Source organism: Rana temporaria, chromosome 2, assembly GCF_905171775.1.
Source record: "Rana temporaria chromosome 2, aRanTem1.1, whole genome shotgun sequence".
Lineage (NCBI taxonomy): Eukaryota > Metazoa > Chordata > Amphibia > Anura > Ranidae > Rana > Rana temporaria.
In genome coordinates this window covers 129,163,787-129,181,293 of record NC_053490.1, presented here as the reverse complement: position 1 = coordinate 129,181,293, position 17,507 = coordinate 129,163,787, and the positions used below count along the sequence as shown (strand labels likewise).

Genomic DNA, 17,507 nt, shown 5'->3' with positions numbered 1-17,507 from the left:
GAGCTAGGGGACTCTGGGGGCTGCGAAATGGATTCAGTTGCAGCTAAGGCCATCCTTACCACTAGAGGCTCTGGGGAATACCTGCTGAATCTTAGACTCTGTGCCCGGGGAATCTTATTCTCAAGCTTCCTGTGGGATCCCTGTTTGTGCTCAAGTGGACCTGCCTCCCATATCCACTCTGTGTTCCATCCGCAGTAGTCCGCCATAGGGTTCACTACCTTGTGGTGCACTCCTGACTCCAACAGGGTGCATCTGTCATCTGGCCACAGGTGACCTAACAGAGCTAGAGAGAATAAAAGAGAAGAGAGGCACCGCTAGACCGCCCTCTGCACCGCCGGCTCTCACCAATGTCAGTCTGCAATCGTGACCGGGAAGACTACCATTGGGGAGTTTTCTTTTCACTTCCTGTGCCATAGCCAAAACAGGAAGTGAAAGGAAATCCCTTGGGGACCCCCCCAGATAGCAAGAACTAGTGTCCCCTTTGGAAGAGATTCCCTATTTTACTTTTCTGGGGACAACCCAAAGTTTGGTATTTTATTTTACTTTCACTTTCAATGATAATGGTAAACAGGACTAATATAGAGTGAATCTCCCTAACGGGGGCACAGACAGCACTAGAAACTTGACAGGGGTTCTAATTCACCAAAACAATTCTTTAGTTGTACTTTAATTGCTAGTGAAATTAGTAGTATTACATAGCCCCCATCTTTCTGTGATGGGAATGAGGGTCACCTATTAGCAAAAGTATGCAGGCATTAGACACACCCCCTGACAGACCCCCCCCCCCCCTGAAGGAGAATTGTACAAAAATAATGATTGGATAAACCCACAAGTGCTTTTTACCACTACTATTCCTTTATATTGGCTTTTTAAATTTACAAATGCAGCAATTTATAAATTGGATGGAAGGTTTAGCACTATAAAGCACTTTTTGATAGCCAAATAGTGCATTTTATCCACAACTATATTGATCAGACCAAAATGAGGGACAAATGAGGAGAAATGAGGGACAGTCCCTCGAAATCAGGGACAGTTGGGAGCTATGCTATTAAACCAGTAAAAACGTTCTGTGGGAAGCTAGCCTAAGATAAAAAATTATAATTTTTTCCTATGGTATGATTACCATGGTTTTACAGATGGTCGCATAAACAAGAAAACCAAAATTTTGGATTTTACTATCCCAGATGAGCAATCTTTGAAACATTACATAACAGGTATTAACATTCGTGAGTATTTGAAATCCATTGAGTAAACCGAGGGAAAAATCCAAGTCTTGTATGACACAGTTGTCAGTAGTCCTCTACTAGAATGCAGAAACAAGACATCTGTCAAAAGAAAATAACAAAAACAGATTAACATTAGCTCATAGTAACAAATCCAAGTTTGGTAGAGAAACGGCTTTTGGTGCATTTCATTGTACAGTATCAGCTGTTCCATCTATGACAGCCATACTTTTTCACACAAGATTGTTTCTCTGTAGATCATGGTTCAGGTTGCTGTGCAGTTATGGGCACTACCTGACTTAAAGCGACACTAAAGTAAAAAAATAAAAATAAAAAATAACAAACATGTTATACTTACCTCCACTGTGTTGCTCGTTTTGCACACAGTGGCCCCGATCCACGTCTTCTGGGGTCCCTCGGCGGCTGTCATGGCTCCCCCTCCGCAAGAGCTTTCCACCTTCATGCGAGTGAGCTTGCATGGTGGAAAGCTCTTGCGGGTGCGCTCCCGTGATACAGCGGCGGGCCCCGCCCCCCGGCTCGTCATTGGATGTGATTGACAGCAGCGCCAGCCAATGGCTGCGCTGCTATCAATCCGTCCAACCTATGCATTAAGGTGATGCATTAAGGTTAAAAAACATTTACCTTTACACAGGGCTTTTTTTCAGGGGGAACTTGGTGGAACTCAGTTCCACCACCTCTGGCTCAGACCCTTTGGTGCCTGCTCACCACAAGCACTTGTAAACACGAAAGTCTGGTTTTTGTGTTTACAAGTGACAGCTCTGCACTGTAATGCAATCCTGGTATTTAATGCCCCTTTAAGATCCTCCTACTTTTTGTGAAATTTGACAACACCCACTATTTGATGTGATTTGGAGGGTGTGATTGGGGGAGGGGTTTTGTGGGGTCGTTGTTAAGTTCCAGCACCTATTGTTTGAGAAAAAAAGCCCTGCCTTTACAACCCCTTTAAGGCTGAACTCCAGGCAGATCTAAAACACACTCAGACTAAAGTGATATAAACATTTTTTATATATTTTTTAAATGAGATGCTGACTCATTTGCAAGCTCCTGCTTGTTTTTTTCTCTTCTGAAGTTGCTCCTCATACTGTCCCCAAGCCTCACTGACTGACTTTGGGTATGTGGGTGCCCCCAGTGCTTGCAGGGACTTACGAGTCCTGCCAGAGTGTCTGCAATTTGTGGGCAATGCTGGGGGTAGTTGTGTGTAAGCTCATAGCTCATAAAAATCACAGTGGAACACAGTGGGCACCAGTGGAAACCCACATACCTGAGCACAGCCAGGGGACAGTTTGGAACAGAGGAGAAAAATTGGGGGGAAAAAACCCCCACAAACTTTAATATGATTTTAAAGCCTAAATTCACTTTTTGCACATGGTTACACCCCTATTTAGGAGTAAATGCTGCACCGTGACAGTGTGTGGGTGTTCTTCTCCCCTGCAGCCACTGTCACTTTTGCCCAGAGGAGCTCTGCTCACACAGGCATGTCATTCATTCACAGAGATCTGTGAATGAATTAACTTCAAAGTCCCTTCTGCCCCCGTGGAAGATGGACTTGTAGTTTTCAATGAACTATGGGTGTAGTAGTCAGCACACGGGTAGTCCACTGACACTTCCTCCAGCTCTCCAAATGAAAGACCATACAGAGGTGCAGCACCTTCCTAGGTGGGTGCTAGAGAGTGCAAAGTTTTTCAGTTTCCCTGCCTAAGGCCTAGTACACACGAGAGGATTTATCCGCGGATACGGTCCACCGGACCGTTTCCGCGGATAAATCCTCTCGAGGATTTTGATCCGATGGAGTGTACTCACCATCGGATCGAAATCCGCACCGAAATCCCCTCGCGATGACGTGTCGCGCCGTCGCCGCGATGATGACGCGGCGACGAGCGCGACGCTGTCATATAAGGAATTCCACGCATGCGTCGAATCATTACGACGCATGCGGGGGATCCCTTCGGACGGATTGATCCGGTGAGTCTGTACAGACCAGCGGATCAATCCGTTGGGATGGATTCAAGCGGATAGATTTGAAAGCATGTCTTCAAATTTTTATCCGCTTGAAATCCATCCCAGGGGATAAAAATCCGCGGAAACAGATCCGCTGGATTGTACACACCAGGGGATCTATCCGCTGGAGCCGGTCCGCGGATCAATTCCAGCGGATGGATCCTCTCGTGTGTACGGGGCCTTACAGGGGGACTTTTAGACAAATTTTGTTGCTCTCTGTCTAACAGGGGGCAGTGATCCATTGATAGGGTCTGCTCAGTGTGATCACTGATCCGCCCCGTGTGAAAGGGCCCTTACAAGCAGAAAATACTAGTATCCCCTATTTTATCTTTTGTGTTAGTATGAATTTTTTTCTATGTTTTACATGATTGATTTATTAACAAGCACAAACAACTAAATAGCACAAACCCCTCAAAACATAGTAAATAAACAATGTATTTAATAATAATTGACCAGGCTCCACTAATGGTCTTTACAGCTGCATTTACCCTAGACTTTTGCCCCGTACACACGACCGGTTTTCCCGTCGGAAAAAAAAAACACGGTTCTCCCGACAGAATTCCTCTCAAGCCTGCCTTGCATACACACGGTCACACAAAAGTCCGGTGAACTTTTGTCTGCCAAGAATGCAGTGATGTAAAAGACTATGACGAGCCGACAAAATTAAGTTCTATTCTTCCGAGCATGCGTTGAATTGTTTCCGAGCATGCACGTTTTTTCTTTCCGTCGGAAAAGCATACAGACGAATGCTAGACGAATGCTAGGATTTTTTCCTGAGAGGAAAAAAAAATTCTGCTCTCCTTTTTTTCCCGGCAGTTTTCCAGTCGGAATAACTGCGATGGAGCATACACATGGTTGGAATTCCTGGCTAAAAGCTCTCATCGCAGTTTTTCCGACAGGAAAACTGGTCGTGTGTACGAGGCATTACTGTATGGTACTCGAGTTTGGTTTGTGGCGCCATGATTTGCCATTTTGTTTATGGTTGACTTATTGTCACGTATTTAATTTAATTTGTAGGCTCATTATAGTGCAGTGTGTTGCATTATGAATTATACCCCCTCAGTTAAAAAAAAAAATTATAATACAGTGGAACCTCAGTTTAAGAGTAACTTGGTTTGAGAGCGTTTTGATTTGTGAGCACATTTTTTTTCAATTCTGACTCGGTTTGTGAGTGTTGACTCGCAAGACGAGCAGAATTCAAGTTGAATAGGCCAGCAGTACCTCATTTGGCCTGCGGTACGGGGGCGCAAAAGCGGAGTATAGAGCTGAAAATATTCCTGCAGTACCTCATTTGGCCCGAGTTACGGGGGCGCAGGAAACAAGCCGAAGTGTCCTCTGGCCTTTTCGGCACTCTCTGACGCCCCCCCACCTCTGGCCGCATTCGGTATTGCATCCCATCGAAGTCAACACGGAACAAATCATTTTCATTTCCATTGACTTCAATGGGAAAAACTCCTTGAAGGGATTATGCTTGTAATCCGAGGTTCATCTGTATCTGAACAATCTACAATTATACCTCCTCATTTAAAAAAAAAAATAATATCTGAACCATCTACAATTATACCCCCTCAGTTAAAAAAAAAAGAAGAGTAATATCTGAACCATCTACAATTCTAACTTCTTGATTCTAAATGCTTTATAAAATGAGCCAAGATGAGTGCTTATACTCTATCACGTACCCGATGGATTCCTGCAATTTGGTGTTCTCTAAGTTGGTCTTGGAAAATTCCTCCTTGCTATGAGATCACCAATGACTGTTGGCATGTAAGAAAGTGGCATAAGAAATAATTTGGCATCCCATCCAGCAGAGTATCTTGTCCATGGGTAACAAGCAGTCAGTGCATGCTCCATGCAATTCGTCACCTTGAAGATCTTGAAAGAGCCAGCGGAAATTGCTGTTCTCATATACTGTATAACTATGTAATATATAAAATACAAAATGGTAGTTAAAAGTGCATTGTTGCTTACACACTTTATACAATCATTACTAGTATGTGAGCCTTTTTTATCTTATTTTAACTACAACCATAAAATCTATGCTGGTTTATAAACTTAGTTGGTAAAGGTATCTCTATAATATTAAATTTTTTTTTTTTTACATTTTATAGGGAATCTTTTGTTTGCATTCTTAAAGGGGTTGAAAGGGTTATTTTTTTATTTTTTAAATAGGTTCCTTTAAGCTAGTGCATTGTTGGTTCACTTACCTTTTCCTTCGATTTCCCTTCTAAATGTTTTTTTCTTTGTCTGAATTTCTCACTTCCTTTTCCTGTGAATGCAGCGTCTCCCCGCAGGGATATAGTCCCAAGAGAGGGGGCGAGCACGCTGACTAACCCCTAGCCAGAACGGCTCGGATGATGGGGGCAAGCTTACTGAGGAGGAACAGGAAGTGAGAAATTCAGACAAAGAAAAAAAACATTTAGAAGGGAAATCGAAGGAAAAGGTAAGTGAACAAACAATGCACTAGCTTAAAGAAACCTATATAGAAAATAAAAAACAAACCTTTACAACCCCTTTAAGGCGCATGCACATGATCGGATTTTACGACAATAATTGTCTGATGGACGTGTTGTGTCGGATAATCCGACCGTGTTTATGCTTCATCAGACAATTGTTGGTGGAATTAACGTCAACAAATGTTGGCTGTTCATGCTTACCAACTGTCTGACAATAAATCTTTTACGTCAGATTATCCGATCGTGTGTACACAAGTCCGTCGGACTAAAATCGAAAGTACAAACAAGCATGCTCCGAACCAATGCTAACCATCAGACAACATTAGCAGAAGTTGCCCAAAAGGTGGCGCCAAAGAGCAGAAAAAACAGGCAGGAGGAGGCCAGGGTGAGTGTCACAGAGGAGGTGGCAGGAGTGAGTGGCACAGAGGAGGTGGCAGGGCCAAGTGGCAGCACAAGGTGCCAGGTGCCTCCCATCCGCCCTCCTACAAGAAGGGCCAGGAAGGATATGAGGGAGAGCGAGGCAGCACTAGCCCTGATTAGAGAGGCACAGGCCACCCTCCAGCAGCCAACCACCCCTGAAGAGGTCTATGGCACCCTCGTAATGGCCAAAATGAGCCAAATGACCGAGGACCAACACCTCTTATTTGAGCCACTTCTAGTAAGTTTGGTGAATAAGGGGGTGAGGGGGCTACTTACTGAGGACACGGTCATTTGTAGCCATGGTCATCCTGCACCACCAGCTTATTCTCAACATCTTTCTCCTCCTCTTCCACCTTCTTCTTCTCAACCTCCTCCTCCTCTTCCACCTTCTTTTTCTCAACCTCCTCCTCCTCTTCCACCTTCTTCTTCTCAACCTCCTCCACCTTCTTCTCCTCCTCCTTCTCCTCCTCCTTCTTCTTCTCCTCCTCCTCCTTCTTCTTCTCCTCCTCCTCCTTCTTCTTCTCCTACTCCTCCTCCTCCTCCTTCTTCTTCTCCTTCTCCTCCTTCTTCTTCTCCTCCTCCTCCTCCTCCAACTTCTTCTTCTCCTCCTCCTTCTTCTCCTCCTTCTTTTCCTCCTCCTCCTCCACCTTATTTTCCTCCTCCTGGCACGAGTACACCTCCAGAGGCACCACCTCCAGCCAAGTGGAGAAGGAAGGCTGCAGAGAAGGCTGCAGAGAAGGTTGCAGAGCAGGCTGCAGAGAAGGCAGCAAGGAAGGCTGCAGGGAAGGCTACCAGGAAGACCAAGAAGTGATGGCCTTGCTTCAAGGTGGTTTTACAGAAGGCAGCCTGCTGTAGTACCACAACCTTGGGACATATATCTGACCTGCTGCTGTTCCTGACCTCTGGGAGTCCAGGACCAGATTGGGCTCCCTCCTGTATGTGCTTCTCAATGTCCCAATTTTAGTGTCCACACACAAGTGCACAAATGAAAGCAGGTATGCCTTGTATGTATTTTATTTATATTCTTTACCAGAATAAATGGTCATTTTTTGTTTACAGTTCATACTTGTCTATGTGTTTTTCCACAAAACAAAAATGTAGCTTGTGAGTAGGCAGGTTAACTTTAATAAAACTACTAATGGTCTAATTATAAAGGGACAGATCAGATAAGACCAAACACTAATGTTACAATGGTGGTAACTTGACAACCAAAAAAAAAAAAAACATGGAGATGACTAGAAATTAAATAAGAATTACAAATGAAGATCTGTATTTAAAAAACATATATATTTTGGGGCTAGATAAATTATTCCAAAATATTCATGAGATCATCATGAAAAATGTTAGAAAAAGTTAGTCAGAACTCTGTGTGAATATCAGCTGCAAAAGAAGATCATTATTGTTCATTTTTATCCCATTCTAAAGATGATTTAAAGGGGAGGTTCACCCTATAAAAAATTTCTAACACTACATCCAGCCCAGTTCTGCATATACAATGACACTGACCTTTTTTTTCCCCCATAGATAGCGTTTAGCCGTGGAATTCACCGCGGCTTCCGGGTAGGGAATCCCGCGGGAGTGGGCGTTCCTATTGACATGCCAATTGATTGACATGCTAAACGACGGCGCACACAGCGTGTCACGACTTCCTGAAAGAAGGTCGGCTCGGCTCTATTCGGCGCCGGTGCGCAGGCGCCGAATAGAGCCGACCCGAGCTTCCTACCCGGAAGCCGCAGTGAATTCCATGGCTAAACGCTATCTACGGGGCAGAACTGGGCTGGATGTAGTGTTAGAATTTTTTATGGGGTGAACCTCCACTTTAAATGCGCAGCATTTAAACGATGCCATAATTCTTGCAGCGTGACGAATGTGCTATCTCTATTACGAACGCTACTTTTACCGAAGGTGCGCTCCCGTCTCACACTTTATTCTGAGCATGCGCGGATTTCTAAGCATACACACGAACATGTTTCTCGTCGAAAATCAGCCCGACGAGAAACACGACAAGGAAATTGAGACTCCCGACGAGGAAAAAGAGAACTTGATCTCTTTTTTTCTCATCGAGTTCCTCTGCAGTTTTCTCGATGAAAAACATACACACGACCGTTTTCCTCGGCAAAAAAGCTCTGCCACCAAGTTTCTTGATGGATTCTGTCGAGGAAAACGGTCGTGTGTACGAGGCTTTACATCCACTTTAAGGGCCAGATTCTCAAAAGAGATACGACGGTGTATCTCCAGATACACCGTCGTATCTCTGTTTCTGAGGAGCCCGGGTATCTATGCGAGTGATTCTTAGAATCATTTACGCATAGATAAGGCGTAGATCCGACTGGCGTAAGTCACTTACACCGTCGGATCTTGGATGTAATTCCACGCTGGCCGCTAGATGGTGTTTACGACAATTTCTCATTTGTCTATGCAAATGAGCCTGATACGCCGATTCCCGAACGTTTTTGTGCCGCCTCGTCGTCGTTTACGTTGTTTCCGTAAGCGTAAACTTACCCCTGCTATATGAAGGGTAAGTTTACGAAGGTCTGTCATATGCCATGTTAAGTATGGCGTCGGGACAGCGTCGTCTTTTTCCGTCGTTTACGTCGTTTTACTAAGTAGTTCGCGAATAGGGCTTTACATAAATGACGCTGACGTCGGCTTCATTGACGTTTTCCGTCGTGAGCTGGAGCATGCGCACTGGGCTATTTTTACGGCCGGCGCATGCGCAGTTCGATCGGCGCGGGGGCGCGCTTAATTTAAATACAAGCCACCCCCTTTGAATTACACGGCCTTACGCCGGGCCATTTACACTACGCCGCCGCAAATTACGGAGCAAGTGCTTTGAGAATACGGCACTTGCTCCAGTAAATTGCGGCGGCGTGGTGCAAATGGCTTACGCTACGCCGCCGCGGATTCTACGAGAATCTGGCCCTTAGAGTATACATGTACAATATGTCAGCTGGTTCCGTAGGATCTAACAACCAGCTTCGGTTGAATGGTCAATACTGGAAAACCAACTGGTGGGGTGGGGGTACCCACTGTTAGAATGCAATTGTACAGGGGGGAAGAGCCCTGCATCCACATGATTTATGTGGATGCAGAGATCTGTTGTTTTTTCGTTCAACCCTCCCTCAATGCAAAGACCTATTGTGATATGAAAAATGCAGTATCCCATAGATAATTGTAGTCTCCTCTTCATTGGAGGGTAACCGTAGCGATAGTGAACAATAAATATAATTATCTCACGTTGCTTTATGTACTGTTCTCCATAACTCTTCTTGGTCTCTGCTGGCAGTCTCTCCCATCTTTCCTTGATATTCTTCTCATACAAAGGTAAGTCCATAATAGCAGTATTGAAACCTCCTGGCTCAACTATAGAAACATTAACACCAAAATCTACAACTTCCCGTCTGAAAGAAAAAAATATATATATATAAAACAAAATCAAGCAAATATCCAACACTTCATTGCTTGCCAAGTGTCAGCAGAGAATGGGTCACTTTTCTGCCTCTGAGGTCTGTACTTACTGCATACTGACAAATTAAGAGGAAATGCTGGCTTTGACTTATTAGAAAAATAGATTTTTTTAAAACATATGTAGCACTACCCCTGTAGGAGCCACTGGGTAGGTTGGGTCCTCTGTTCTTTGCCTCTACCTTTTCAAGAACCTCAGCCGTATCCTCTTACACACCAGGTTGACTGTAGAAACATACAATATCACAGGAACTTACTGAAAGCAATGCTTAGTACTCAAAGAACACAGGGCCAGATTCACAGCGGAGATACGACGGAGTATCTCAGATACTCCGTCGTATCTCTCAGAGTATCTATGCGACTGATTCATAGAATCAGTTACGCATAGATATCCCTAAGATCCGACAGGTGTAATTGTTTTACACTGTCGGATCTTAGGATGCAATACCGCGGCCGCCGCTGGAGGCAGTTCGCGTCGTAAACCAGCGTCAGGTATGCAAATTAGGTGTTACGGTGATCCACGATGGTTTTTCGCTTTCGCTACGTCACAGCTAGTCTAGTTTCCCGTTGCAAAGTTAGTCGTCGTTTTGGGTGCCTTAACTTTACACAGCAAATGTATTGCTGTATAAAGTATGGCCGTCGTTCCCGCGTCGAAATGTAAAATTTCACGTCGTTTGCGTAAGACGTCCGGGAATACGGAAGTACGCTACGCACGTCGCCGATCGAAAAAATGACGTCAGTTCGCGCAAAGCACGGCGGGAATTTCGAAACGGAGCATGCGCAGTAGGTCCGGCGCGAGAGCGCTCCTAATTTAAATGGTACCCGCCCCATTCGATTTGGACCGCCTTGCGCCGGACGTATTTACGATACACCGCCGCAAGTTTCCAGGTAAGTGCTTTGTGGATCTGGCACTAAAACTGAAAACTTGCGGCGGTGTAACGTAAACGGCTTACGTTACACGGGCGCAATTGTACCTGAATCTGGCCCACAGACACCAAACCAGGTCGTAAAGGCAAACTTAAAGTGGTTGTAAACCCCCCCAAAAAACAAAACAAAAAAACTGCAAGACAAATGCATAATGAGCTAGTATGCATAGCAGACTAGCTGAAGCGAAGGCACGATCGTGACATTGCTTCAGTGCGCATGTGCCGATGACGTAGGTACATGCTGATACAGGGAATATCTCCTAAGCCAGGTTTAGAAGAATCCAGGGTAGCTACAGGTAAGCCTTATTATAGGCTTACCTGTAGTAGTCTGTAAGGGTTTACAAACACTTTAATATATTGTCACCCAATATGATTTGTAACTAGGCAAATACATGGATTAACCATGGTAATAACACAATTAAGCATGCAAAGTGATTAAAGTAACCCTAAAGTCTTATGTTTTTTGTTAAAAATAACAAACATGACCTACTTACTTGCTCTGTGCAGATCCTCCTCTTCTCGGCTCCCTCTCTGCTGCTCCTGGCCCCTATCTCTGTTGAGTGCCCCCACAACAAGCAGTTTGCTATGGGGGGACAGAGCCGAGCCACAGTTCCCTGTTTCCATTCAGACACGATGTGACACTATGTGACGCTATGACCTGGCCCTGCCCCCTTTCTCTCCTCATTGGCTGATGAGGAGGGGAGTCCCGGGCAGCCGTGACACTCCTACAACATCGCTGAATCTACATGGGGCTCAGATAAGTATTAAAGGGACTGAGGGGGGCTGCTGCACACAGGTTTTTGTTATCTTGATGCATTAATATAAAAAACCTTCTGCCTTTACAACCACTTTAACAGTAAGGACTAGGCAAAAGATGACATTTGACATCCAGATCAGCATAAACGGTAGCAAGACCACCTCAAATGCAGCAGTGAGCAGTAGTAAAGTGTAACACCTTGGCACCGGCTGTATGCAAATATGCGGCCTCTCAGCACCTGGTCCTTAGCGCCGAGGCACTGAATATTTGTGTAAACTGCTGCCAATACAGTGCCGAGAGTGCATGCCCGACGCAGTTACCACTGCCTAACCAAAAGTTCCAGATCGGTCCTTGCGATTGGGAGTATTCGGGTCATGTGACAGGCAACCACAGCAGGCACGTGGTCTTAAAGTGGTTGTAAACCCTTTACAACCACTTTTTACCACAGTTAAGCATATAATAAGGCGTACCTGTAGCTATCCCGGATATCTCCTAAACCTGCACAGTTTAGGAGATATCCCCTGTATCAGCATGCAACATTCGTGCCATTGCTTCAGCTAGTATGCCGTTACTGGCGGCTCCCACGCGCATGAGAGGGAGTGACGTCAGCCCTGGAGCCCACGATACCCGGAAGTAACTCCGGGAGCGATGTCGCCGATCGGAGTGGTGTACGAGGACCGCTGTGGGGTTTTCGATCTAAGGTAGGTAATTCATAATGAGCTAGTATGCTATTATGACTGTGGGAACCCGGCCATGACAGCATTCAGCTTCACGGCCAGGAACGCATTTCGCATGCGGGAGTTACGTGTCCCAGAAGATTGCAGAGAGGGAGGGGCCACCTAGGGTGAGAGGAGGAGTCGCCTAGGTAGCCAAGAGCAGGAAGGAGGAAGTGGGACAGGAAGTCCCACTCTAAACTAGGTACACACTCCCCCCAAATGTGGCATGTCAGGGGCGTGGAGTACTTAAAGCGGAAGTTCCACTTTTTGGCAGAACTCCACTTTAATCGCTGCCCTGCCTCCAAGCGTCATAAATCTCTTAAAGGGCCAGGAGGCATCGGCTCTATTAGGTTAACCTACCAGGTGCTAAAACTATACTGTAGAAAACAAAAAAAAATACTGCGCTGGTGTTAATTGGCAAGTGAAAGCTGCGAACACAACAGTGAGATAATTGTCACCAGAACGTGTAAATATACAAAGTGTCAGAAATAATGGAAACAAAATCCAAAAATATAAATATAACTGTAACACTAAGGCCCCATTCACACCTAGGCGTTTTTACGCCTGAAGCGCACTGCTCACAAACGCCAGAGGGGAGAATTAACATTATTCCCTATGGTGACTGTTCACACCTGAACGCCTGAACGCCCAAACGCCTGTCGCACGAAGCTCAAACAAGTCCCGGACCTTTTTTTGTCGCGCGAATCGCGCGACAGCGGCGTATGAGCGTTTTTTTTTTTCCATAGAAAGTAATGGGAAACGCGCGTATTGAGCGTATCGCGCGACAACGGGCGTTTGCTATGGGCGTTTCGTCGCTTTAATCAATAGAACTTGTCGCCCATGCAGAAGAGTAAAAAAAATCTACCAACATAGCAACAAGTGATGAAAAGATGATAATTTTTCCTATTGGCTAAAATAAGAAACGCCGAAGTACAAAAACGTCGCACGACGCTGTATGCAAACGCGCAAATAAGCATGAATACGCGCGAAAAAAAACGCCTGAAAAAACGACCGAACGCCCTACGCTCAGGTGTGAATGCAGCCTAACCCCCGATGGAGCTGCTGAATATTTCGGGCGGCATATTACCTCTATATACTCACTGTCCAGGGTAATAAAGGAGAGTCTGAAGAATTCCAATGTCCACAAGATAAGCTTCTTTTTCTAAGATTTATTTGCAGAACATAGCAGAAAGGAAGTTAAGGGTAAATAGGTAGGTAGGTTCAGGTACATACTCTCAAATTAGGAAACATTCCTGCTTCCAGCAAACAGTTCTCGTTGCCACTAAGTGGATATTGCTCACCCGGATAGGTCCCTCTCACTGGCCTAGCAGCCAGAATGGCGCACGGAATAAAGTACAGTCTCTGCCACAGACCTTCCTTTATGAGGAGACACTTTTGGTCCAGAATCCTTTGCCACATGATTCAGCACCTGGATCTCTCCAGATTAATTTTTGTAGAACTTAGATCTGACAGGCGATCACCATCAAGCCTCTCAGTGTATGGTGCATCCTTCAATGAAGTTTCCAGGCCTTCTCCCAAGATACCAGCCTCTTGCATGGTCCTCTCTAGGATAAGTCCTCCCCTGGTCTCCTTCATCAAGCGGCTTCCTCCCTCCAGAATGAACAGCACAGGATCACCTCTACAAATGTAGGCCCCAGTCTGACTACTGGGCCTCCCAGCGAGCCACGACTCCGGACCAACGTGGTCTCGGAGTCAGGATTCAGGAACGCGCACGCGCACCCCAGGCCAGGTGGGTGTCTCCACCAATGGTGTCTGTCCCTTAAGTACCCCTCCCCAGCATGCACAGCGAAACTATCACTCCCACTTATTTTCTACCGAGGGGGACACCCAATATACCCTGACTCTGCTGCTGCCACCCTTGGCCTGGAATGGTAACAACACCCCCAGGCGAACAATGGTGGTTACTCCCAGCACAGCCATGGCTGAAACAGAGGCTAAATTGCCCATAATTACACTTGTCTGAGCCAAGTAAAGACTCAGACCCCCTCTTAATTTACAGTAGCGCCTGTTCAACAGGAGTAGGGCGCTACACAACATAAACATATAAAAGTGTCCAAGGTGAAAAGCAGTCCTACAGGGATGATATTAAAAATAGTGAGTAGTTTTACAGGCAGGAGGTCTGGCAGGGTGGCTGGATCAGTCCATAAATATTGTGGTGTCTAGCCAGCAGGGAAGTCGGGTGGAAGATGAAGTAACAGCCTGGGAGGGGACCCTGGAACTGAGGGGGACTTTGCCTCCAGGTTTGGAGCTGAGAAAGGAAGAAGGACAGATGGATCTCTATTACCCCACAGTCTCTTCTAGGTGACGCTTTGGCTTGCAAGGAAGAACCTGGCAGTAGGGGGTCTGAACAGCAGTCATTTCAAAAGCATCAGGGTTTCCAGGGACAGTGTGAGTACCTCTACACCCCATGAACAGATTCCTTGGGCCAGATTCACGTAGATGGGCGTATTTTTGGGCGGGTGTAACGTATTTGATTTACTTTACGCCGCCGCAAGTTTTTCAGGCAAGTGCTTTATTCACAAAGCACTTGCCTGCAAAGTTGCGGCGGCGTAGCGTAAATCACCCGGCGGAATTCAAATTCGGCGGGTAGGGGGCGTGTTTCATTTAAATGAAGCGCGTCCCCGCCCCGAACTAACTGCGCATGCGCCGTCCCTAAAAAATCCCGGCGTGCATTGCTCTAAATGACGTCGCAAGGTTTTGACATGGACGTAAATGGCGTCCAGCCCCATTCACGGACTACTTACGCAAACAACGTAAAATTTCAAAATTTTGACGCGGGAACGACGGCCATACTTAACATAGGATACGCCACCTAGGGGGCAGCTTTATCTTTACGCCGGCATACCTCTTACGGAAACGGCGTATCTTTACTGCGACGGGCAAGCGTACGTTCGTGAATCGGCGTATCTACTAATTTGCATATTTTACGGCAAACTCAATGGAAGCGCCACCTAGCGGCCAGCTGAAATATTGCTCCCTAAGATACGACGTTGTATCTTAGGTAGGTTTAAGTGTATCTCAGTTTGAGCATACACTTAAACATGCAACGGGCTTAGATTGCAAGTTACATCGGTGTATCTACTGATACGCCGGCGTAACTCTTTGTGAATCTGGCCCCCTTGTCTCTAAATGAGAGTTGAAAATGCGTGTTGCCTGGCTGTGCAGAAATAGGGGGACTCAAAATCCAGTGGCCCTCTAGGGGGTATCGCTACAAAAAGGTACAATTACTGAAATACTTTTGAGGTGAAAATTGCTACAAGAAGGGCAAGATCCTATAACTTGACCTAGCATTTTACCACAAGGTCCACTTTAAGATAAAACTAGACAAGGGATCTGCAGGATCAATTATGACATATGAAAAATACAAGAGATTATAAATATGTAACTGTAGAAAATATGTCTACCACTGAAAACTAAAGATGAGCTCAGGAGTCCGAAATCCTCTTTAACCTGAAGTGCCAAACTTTTTTGTACTATAATCACTCCAGTGAGCTGCAGGGCAAGAAAGGATCCAGCCTGCAGCTCATTGTAGTACAGAAAAAAAAGTTTAGAGTTCCAGTTGGAGATGCGTTCAGATGATGGGCAAGCTCAGTTCTACTGAAAACATATACTGGACACTGGGTGGAAAACAATTCAAAATATTTATTGGAAATACACTATGGGCCAGATTCTCAGTGGAGATACGACGGCGTATCTCCAGATATGCCGTTGTATCTCTAAATTGCGCCGTCGTATGTATGCGCCTGATTCATAGAATCAGTTACGCATAGATTTTCCTTAGATCCGACAGGCTTAAGTCTCTTACGCCGTCGGATCGTAACTGCATATTTACGCTGGCCGCTAGGGGCGTGTACGCTGATTTTACACGTTGAAATATGTAAATCAGCTAGATACGCAAATTCACAAACGTACGCCCGGCCGACACAGTACAGTTACGCCGTTTACGTTAGGCTTTTCCCGGCGTATAGTTACCCCTGCTATATGGTGGCGTAAGTGCGTCGTACCAATGTTAAGTATGGCCGTTGTTCCCGTGTCGAAATTTGAAAAAGTTACGTTGTTTGCGTAAGTCGTCCGTGAATGCGGCTGGACGTCATTTACGTTCACATCGAAACCAATGACGTCCTTGCGGCATATTAGGAGCAATGCACACTGGGAAATTCCACGGACAGCGCATGCGCCATTCGGGAAAAACGTCAATCACGTTGGGTCACAGAACATTAACATAAAACACACCCCCCTGTCCCACATTTGAATTAGGCGGGCTTACGCCGGCCGATTTATGCTACTCCGCCGCAACTTACGGAGCAAGTGCTTTGAGAATACAGCACTTGCCCGTCTAAGTTGCCGAGGTGTAACGTAAATCGAATACGTTACGCTGCCGCAAAGATACGCGGATCTACGTGAATCTACCCCTATATTGTCAAAAGTAAGGTGACGCCTGCCTATACACGCACATGAACTTTAATGGCATCCCTGTCTTAGTCCGTAGGGTTTAATATTAAGTTGGCCCACCCTTTGCAGATATAACAGCCTCAACTCTTCTAGGAAGGCTGTCCACAAGGTTCAGGAGTGTCTATGGGAATATTTTACTAATATTCCAGAAGCACACTTGTGAGGTCAGGCACTGATGTTGGACGAGAAGGCCTGGCTCACAGTCTCCGCTCTAATTAATCCCAAAGGTGTTCTATCGAGTTGAGGTCAAGTTCCTCCACCCCAAACTCTGTCATCTATGTCTTTATTGACCTTGCTTTGTGCACTGGTGCGCAGTCATGTTGGAACAGGAAGGGACCATTCCCAAATTGTTCCCACAGAGTTGGGAGCCTGAACTTGTCCAAAATGTATTGGTATGCTGACACCTTAATTGTTCCCTTTACTGGAGTTAAGGGGCCAAGTCAAATCCCTGAAAAACAACCCAATACCATAATCCCCCCTCCACCAAATGATTTGGACCTCCTAATTGGTCCTCCTATTGTGGTTTCTGTTAAGTCTTATGTAGCACGCTCTAGTGTGCTAGAAGATTAGTGTACAGGTTTTTTTTTCAGAGTAGGTACGTTTTCAGGCTGGCCTGGGTGTGTTTTTTGATCAGGGTTGGGAGTGACTTAGAGCAGTGCAGGATGACTTACAGGGGATGTCACCAGGACCTCCTACTTCATTCCAGAATCCTCTAATGCTTTCTGGAAAGAGAGGCTGGAGGGGAGGTGGAGCCACCTGGGGTGTTCTAAGGAGCCCTGACCAATCCCAAGTCTGGATTGGCAGGGGGCAGGCCTCCTTAAATACCCAGGGCCAGCGCAGCTGGGGGAGGAGTTGTATCGGGTGGAAGATAGAGATGGAGTGTTAGGCTGTCGGGGCCTTTGAGGGAGCTCCCAAGTCTGGGGGGGGGGGCTTCTTTGGGCCTGGGCTTGGGTGCAAATGGGACCCTCTTACAAGGCACAGGAGGAGCCAAAGAGGACAGCGTGAGAACACTGCCAGGCAAGTCTCCAGGAGTTCCACAGAGGCAGCCAAGAGTG

At 45.9% G+C, this 17,507-nt stretch overlaps 1 protein-coding gene across 3 annotated transcripts in view; it reads right to left on the bottom strand.

The window, feature by feature from the left end:
• Positions 1-874: 874 nt before the first annotated feature.
• Positions 875-17,507, bottom strand: part of LOC120929492 (17-beta-hydroxysteroid dehydrogenase type 6-like) — a 65,148-nt gene continuing 48,515 nt past the window's right edge. For all 3 annotated transcript variants that reach the window (XM_040340973.1, XM_040340974.1, XM_040340975.1), the window contains 3 exons: positions 9,353-9,516; positions 4,922-5,158; positions 875-1,325 (listed from right to left, as the gene is read on the bottom strand). In XM_040340973.1, the coding sequence (XP_040196907.1) occupies positions 4,950-5,158; positions 9,353-9,516 (373 nt within the window). In that variant the 3' untranslated portion in view covers positions 875-1,325; positions 4,922-4,949. The remainder of the gene's footprint in view (positions 1,326-4,921; positions 5,159-9,352; positions 9,517-17,507) is intronic.